At 31.8% G+C, this 8,423-nt stretch overlaps 1 protein-coding gene across 1 annotated transcript in view; it reads left to right on the top strand.

Moving 5' to 3' along the window:
• Nucleotides 1-342: 342 nt before the first annotated feature.
• The window catches only part of LOC148613245 (thymidine phosphorylase-like), a 27,125-nt gene continuing 19,044 nt past the window's right edge, over nt 343-8,423 (top strand). Inside the window, exon 1 of the mRNA XM_088586524.1 lies at nt 343-635. Within this exon, the coding sequence (XP_088442650.1) occupies nt 350-635 (286 nt within the window). The 5' untranslated portion in view covers nt 343-349. The remainder of the gene's footprint in view (nt 636-8,423) is intronic.

Genomic DNA, 8,423 nt, shown 5'->3' with positions numbered 1-8,423 from the left:
GTGTAGTAAGTGTAGTTAGTAAGTAGTAAGACGTAAATAACGAAACTAAAGCACTAACTATACGAACTCACACAATAAAATCCTACTTATAATGCCGAAAGTGTTAAAGTTTGCAAGTACAAGGATGTTTGGCTAGCTATTTTCGGCTATGACCCACTGTCTCATCGGAAATCCTCCTGGTCGAAAATCTATAAATGCTTTTAAATACATTTTGTGAAATTACCAGACAACAACGGAAATCAGACGTTAATCTATGACCCAATTTCAGCCTTTACCGTTAGATGACCCTTTCCAAGGCCATAAAACAATTAATTTTCCCATTTAGCGCCCCACATGATGTAAAATTAGTATGCGCATTGCCTCGATTTTGGACAACCTGATGGCTCGTAGATCGAATCAAGGCCTCTCGTATTTACTACAAAAACTCGGTCAAACTTTGTTGTGGTTTAGTAAGCGTTCATTCAGTATTCGTTCAACATCAAGCGCAACAATGTCGGAACTCAACAATAATCAGTTTAAATTCAGAATCCCTGAATTGATTATAAAGAAAAGAAATGGACAGAAGTTATCCAGAGAAGAAATCGACTTTTTTGTGGAAGCTGTCGTAACAGGACACGTCCAGGAATCTCAAGTTGGTAAGTTGTTTTTTTTTCTCACGCATGTTTTGTGAAATTTCAGTTATGTGTTTTGTGTTTCTGATTTAAATTTCAGCGGATTGTTTACTGTTAGTATATTCGTTTATCGTTTGATATTTTTCCAGCTTAGTTGACTTAATCCGTTGAAAATTTAATCTCGAGATCGATATGTGGATAGGCTTAGCTAGACAAATAATTTCTTAAAAAAACACACACACACACAAAATTGAATTTCATGTAAATATTTTTTTTTTTATCTTACTTCTGTTTCCTTAAGAAATATCGGTAAAAAGAAATCTGTAAATATGTAATTTTATTGTAATCAAACTATTTCTGAATAAAATTTGTTAATCGAATACATAGAAAACAGCAATTAACAGAAAACGGAATGAAATTGAATCGCAAGTACTTCCGTTGCCTTATAATTTATGAAGATAAAGAAAAAAAAAAGGAATTCAGTATTTTGCAATCAAAATAAAAAAAAATGAATAGTTTGTTACTTTTTTTTAAAGCATAAATCTTTTTTGTTTAAAAGGCGCATTTGTCAAAAAAGATGGCTTATAGTATACATGATTTGAGATAGTCAATGATAGCAATTTATATGACCGTGTTTTGCTTATGATCGAACTAGAAATAAATGTGTGTCATAGACTAATTGTCATGTAATTAGTGTTCTTGACTTCACACAAAAAGTGTTTTATATAGGTACAGATATTGTAGCATTTAGTCTTTCTGGAAATCAGGGAGGAAAACGAAAAAAATATAATAAAATAAAAAAAATAAATGAATGAAATGATTAAATAAACAATAACTTGTTTTTTTTTTGGTTTTGTTTTGATGTAAGAGAGAAATATCTCTAAGCGGTATACCCTGTTTAAGTGAAATAACTTATTTATTTTTGTATTGTTGATGTATTTTTTGATGTAATTATTTCCCTAACACCATGATACAACACGGTACAGAGAACTTAATTCATTACAACATACACTTAATAATATCGAAACTACATGTAATAGGATAATTAATCGGAAAGGATGAATAACCAAAATATGATCGAGTGCTGAGGAACACTTTAATGAGTGTAAAATCTAATGCGTTGTTGGTACGAATGATAGTATTTTAGATACCAGAGGATACCCGCAAAATCGCGGTCAGTTGAGCAAGGTGTGTACATAGTACTAATTTGACGAATCCAAACAAAATGAGTAATCGTTGTAAAGGATCTACGAGCATCTATCATACATCAATGGTGTACAGTTTTGTTCAAATTGCTTTAATTAGTGGTTTAAGAGGAGTTGACCATTAACCTATCAGGGGGACTTGGTTTTCTTTTGACTCAGAATTGTTATTTTTGCGGGCGCAACGCGCAAAAATGGTACTTTCCTGGAAAAATTGGTTTAATCTGGGACTAAGAAACTGTTTATGGTCCCAGGTTTAATTAGGTCCGTTGAGAAAAAAAAAACAAACTCCATTAAAATACACTTGCAATAAACAATCCGACTGCTCCAGACGTGTTGTGGCAATAACGTAGCGAGCGATTAATTCAAGATTAACAGTCTCTAACTGTAGCCACGGTGCTATTAGCAGGTTATCCTGAGGCTTCGCCCAAGTTTTCACTCTATGGCCAGTGGGCAGCAAGAGAGTAACCTTGACTTTCATTTTATCAAGAATTCTGCTTAGGTGCACCTTATAGGGGGCCTCCTTGGTCTCGTTTAAGGGTGTTAACGTTTTTTTTCATTGTTGAAGACCCTCATACAACATCAAGACGCAGGAGAGGCATTAAAGCCCTGTTCCTTGAAATTGGTTTTTTCAATGTATCGTGTGATTTTTTTCAGACGCACATTCACTCCGTAACCACCCTTTTAATATGTATATACAAATATGTGATCAACCCCCAAACTGGGACTTGTTCGCTCGTTATTTTTAATGGTTGAATTGGCGAGAAAAGTTGAAAGGGGACTTTCTAGCATTTTGTCTTATTATTCTGCGAAATTTCCAGTTTGTTGTCAAAGAGTTCCCGGAAGAATTACGCCCAATAATGCTTTTGAGTAGGTTATCGAAGTGGTTTCTTGCTAACTCGAAAAAATATTACTGAATAACTGAATTTTTATGCATAATGAAAAAGTTAAGGCTTCATTCACAATTTATCCGAACTGTGCATTTTGCTCGAACAGAACTTTTTATAATACAATGTAATAAAAGAAAGACGACTAGATGTATACTCTAAACAATGTGTGAAAATGTCATTGCTTGTTTTTGTTTGTGATTGATGACCCAGTCGTTTTTTTTCGTTTTTGTTTTTGTCGCTTTTTATTGTGTGTGTGGATGGGGACAAAAATGAGCATTTTCTTATATTAAAAGATGATTTTGTAATATTACAAATTTATTTTCTAATATTACAAATTAGATCACAAAACACTTTTTTGATATTAAAAAAAACCCATTTTTTTAATATTTAAAATTCAATTGAATTTCTAATATTAAAAAACTATTTTTGAATATTAGAACTTGATTTTCTAATATAAGAAAATGGATTTGTCGTATTCAATGACGATTTTTTGATATTAGAAAATCATTTTGTAATATTAAAAAATGTGACTGATTTTCTAATATTACAAATTCATTTTCTAATGTTACAAATTAGATTTCTAATGTTACAAATTAGATTTCTAATATCACAAAACACTTTTTAATATTAAAAATTCAATTGAATTTCTAATATTAAAAAAACGATTTTTAATGTAAGAAACTGGTTTTCTAATATATGAAAATGGATTTGTCGTATTCAGTTGCAATTTTTAATATTATTACAAATTCATTTTCCAATATTACAAAGTCATTTCCTAATATTACAAATTCATTTTGTAATATTACATATTCAATTTGTAATATTACAAAATGTGTGATATTTTATAATTTTACTAAATCAGGAATTTGTAGTATTAGAAAATGAAGTTTTAATATTACAAAATGAATGTCTAATATTAATAAAATCTTTTGTAATATTAAAAAAAATGATTTTGTAATATTAAATATTCATTTTTCTAATATTACAAAATACTGATTTTTGTCCACCATGGCTTGCCATAGAGGGGTCCGGAATTCGGGTGCTGATGTCTACACATAGAAAGTTGGGGGGTGTATTTTGACACGTTTTACGCCTTTCCATGTGTGGACAATTTTGCACCTAAGAAAAATGATGGATGTCGTTTAATTAAACAAAATAATGAACGTACAGTATTTGTGTAACACATGAACAAATGATGAATGAAATGCAGAAAATTATAAGTAGAAAGAACAAAATTTTACCGCGTCGGCTATCTTTTTTTAAAAGATTTTTTTAAAAGATAATACTTGTTTACACTGGGAACACTGCTATCTATACATTCGGTAAATCACTGCTATCTGTATAATGAAGAAAAAATCTAGTCGCAAGTTCAATGGTGTACATTCTCAGAAAAAAATACTGACGAGTCGAATTTATAATTACTTCTTTCTATATGTGTATTTAAACTTAAGAAAACTTCCTATCAGACATCATTAATTTGTAAGTTACATATTGATTTGTGAAGCATAGAACGAGATGAGCTCATCATGCACATCATCTTGAAAATCAAAAGATTTATTAGTCTTTTAAAACATTATTTTTTCTGCTATTGTCAAGCGGCACCCATATATCGTAATGCAACATATCTGAATCACACAAGTAACATGCTCTATTTATTTTTTTCACTACTTACATTCTGCCAACATCCGCTTTCAACGGTTCTAAAACTACAACGATCGAGTAAAAGTATTCTTGTCATCTTTTTGATGTGCTTTTACCACCTAAATCTGTCTTTGTATATTATATGTATAAGGCGACTTTTGCTGCGCTTTGGAGTTCAAAGGTCGTTGAGATAGGTCTATTTTGGTTGTTCCCGCAAAAGACAAACCACACACTTTCAGTATGAATTTAACCGTTTACCCAGTATATTCTACCGCCTTTAAAAAAACTGAAATTTTGGGAAGTTTTTCAGATTTAAACTTCGTGTAACTAATATCAGTAAAAATTGAATGACCATTGACTTATAATTCGTATATCCAATATAGTGAATCATAACATCAGGGGATTAATCTATGATATACAGAATATAAGCTTTTCTCTGATATATTTTGCGTTTTAGTAATAATTTTATTAAAACACAAATTATATCACTAGTAAAAAATATAGATAAGTTGTAAATCAATTACTGTTAAGTTAAAAAATTATGTTCGTTTGTTCGATTTTAAATTCAAAAAGAAAATGCCAAAATAAGAACAAACAAACAAACAACCAACAAAACAAACAAACAAACAAACAAACAAAAAAAAAAAAAAATAAAACGTGCAAACGAATTTTTTTCTCTTTAATAATTATATTAAAAAAAGACTACCTTTATTTTTTATGCAGTGTTATGTTAAAGCTTTGTCTCTCGAGAAACAAACTACATGTAACTAGTGTATCATGCTAAACAAATTATTGATATGAATGTATATTATGTACTTAAATTATGTAGGACCCATGTGATCCACATGTTCGCCGGTTCATTAGAAAAGGTTTATAGTTTCAAAGAGTAATCAAAGGAACCAGGGTAATAGCAGTAATCAAAAGAATGTAATCCAGGGACAAAGACTAGACATGGAAAACAGACATACACAACAAAGAACATAAAATAACTACAAAGTAACGAAAGCAAATGAGGAACTCGGACTCCACTAAAAACTGGGAGCATGGACCAGGTGCACCGGTAGGGTAAGCGTCCTCTGCTTTTCTAGAAACACCCGCCGAGTTGCTCATAACAAAGTCAAGTCCGGGGTAGACAAAAAAAGAAAGGAAAACTATGACCCGTTGAATAAATCAGTTTTCATGATGCAGATGGATACACCATAACGAGCCACGAGTCAAGTGTACTTTTCAGCTTTGAACTATGTAAATTCAAAACACACGGCAAGCGAGTCTATTCGCTACATCCCTTTTCATGTTAACAGTTGGATAGTCGACGAGCGTGCATGGAGCATGCTCAATATACACTTCCAACAGGAGTTTTGTTCTACCTCAGTCCTCAGTCAGGTACATACCAGGGGCAAGTCCGGGTAAGGGCGTAATGGGCGTACGCCCCCTTTTTTCAAATAAAAAAAACCAAAAACTATCGTAATCTGCTAAATATTGTACTAAATATGACAATTTATCATATTCATTCATTTAACATAAGTCATTATCTGGTTTCCTTTTATACTGATTCTCGTAATTACGCCTCCCCTTCATGAAATCCTGGATCCGCCCCTGCACAACACGCATGCTCACTGATTTAACACAAAAGAATTTGATAATTACAACTCACTTAATTTAATTTTTTTAACCAATTCCTTAGATACGATTCAGATTATATAACTGACATTTAAATCGACTACAAGGTTAATATATTTTTACCAGATAACCTTGAAAAGCGCACGTGCAGATCCAAAGTACAGGTACATGTACCTTTGAGTACAACATGGGCATAGGTCTATACCTGTAATTACATGTCTATGATATGAGACAGGTGTGACTTAATTGCCAGAGAACGAAGTGATTACAGATAATTATGCCTTTTACAGTTTAACATTAACCAGGATATGTTTTTCTTCTTAATTTAACAAACCTTTAGGATGTACGAATGGCCATTGAGCACATCTTCGTAGACATACAAAACAATTTTCGCGTAATGATGCGAAACTTTCGCGAAATAATGTGAAACTTACGTGTTATAACGCGAAACATTTTTCATATAATTTTCAATTTTCCTTTTTTTGTGTTGGAGGTCGAAATGGGGCGTTTTAAAACTGTTTTGTTCTTTACATAGAGTAGTCTACATATGTTTTGTTTGGTCAAACGAAGTCATTTCAAACGTTTATATTAAGATAAAAATGGTAAGAAAAAAAAACATAAATATAAAAAAAAATAAAAACAGAATATACGTGTAATAGGTCATGTGACTTCAAATATTAACGACAACAGAAAGATACTTCACTGGTTTTATCAATGCCGATAAGTGCTAGCTACCAGATTTTTTAGATGTGAGATGTCAACTAATTGTGCTCAACAGTTGTAATATGTTGTGGATGGACGGACGGGCACTTTGGTCTATATATTTCCTGCTTTCGAAGCGGAGGTATAAAACGGTTCTATTATATTTAATAATATTTAATAAAAAATATTTAAACCCGTTTCATATAAAATAAAACTTTAAGATACAAAATATAATACACATATAGTATCAATATTTAGTATGAAACAACAACTTGTTCCTCAAAGTTTTAACTGCAATTTAATTGTTGTTTATACATGATGCGTCTTGACCACTTAGTTCAAGATCAATTTTGAATGTCATCTTCAGTAGAAATATGTGTACACCTAAAGTAATATTGTATCCCCTTTTTGTTTCCTCATACTAGTTGCTGAGTCATGAGAACATCGATATTTGGTAATCTAGATTTAAATATTTTATGTAAATCAATACTACACGTACCTGAAGAGTACGACTTTATTATATAGATAGCAGTAATTTACCAAATGTTACCAGGAAGGGCGGATCCAGGATTTGAGTTAAGAGGGGGGGCGTTCATTGAATTAAATGCCGTGCAAAACTAGACAAACTATTATAGGGGTGAAACTTTTGGTGAAAAATTAAGATTTCATGCAAACATTTTTTTATCGATTTAGGGGGGAGGGGGGTACGCCCGGCACGCCCGTCCTAGGATCTGCGCCTGACCAGTGTAAAAAAAAATCGATAATTCACACTGTAAAATAAATTCGGTAATTTCTTTCTCGCACTTTCTTCCGCCAAAACTTCACAACACGAATATCAATCCGCCGTTCGCAAAATATAAAATTCGTATGGAAAATAGCTGTCCTTATGAGATGCATTTCGAGAAAAAATCAAAAAAAATCTTTGTTTTGCATAGTATTAGTACAAGAGTATTGCATGTCTTAAAATTGGAGGTTAAATGACTTAAAATGGTACGGCATGTGTTTCAAAGAGTAATCACACGAATGTAATCCAGGGTCAAAGACCAGACATGGAAAACACACACACACAACAAAGAACATAAAGTAACTAAAATAATACATACAAAGTAACAAAAGTATCGGACATGTGGAAATATAACCAATACATGCATGCACTCATAAGCGTAAAAAGTAGGGCATTTTAATGGAACACTAGAAAATACCCCACAATGGTGAAAAAAGGGGGATGGCAAAAATGCATTTTGGATTTTGCTGTCAGCTGAAATTGACCTGTATTATATTTATAGTACATTGAACACAATTGAAAATTAAAAAAAGGAGCTTATATGAATAAATATAAACCATTCACCAAAGTTTCTTTGACTTTGATTCAAGGGTTTTTTAGTTACACTCCAATTGTGAATGAATAAGGTCTCATAATTCATAAACGAAAAATCGGAAGGGAGCTAACTTTAAATAGAATGAAGTAATTAAAGTTTCACCAAAAATAGTGCTGAGTGCGAAGTGTAAAACAACTGAAGGACACTGCCGGTATACGTGAATGTGTACATGTATCATACATGTAATACGTCCAATCTAGAAAGACTAAAATTATTCCATTTCAATAGATAACATGCCTTTATGAGATGAAAAGATAACAAATGTACTTTATCGTAGGAAATTTTCGAATTGTTCCATTTTTTCTAATCTCTTACCAGAAATAGACTGGCCCATTATGTAAACAAGATTATTTAAGAAAGTACACTCATAGATGAAAA

The sequence above is a fragment of the Perna viridis genome, chromosome 6, assembly GCF_037379345.1.
Source record: "Perna viridis isolate PV_CMFRI_1.1 ecotype Kerala chromosome 6, ASM3737934v1, whole genome shotgun sequence".
Classification (NCBI taxonomy): Eukaryota; Metazoa; Mollusca; class Bivalvia; order Mytilida; family Mytilidae; genus Perna; species Perna viridis.
This window is presented reverse-complemented; position numbering and strand designations above follow the sequence as displayed.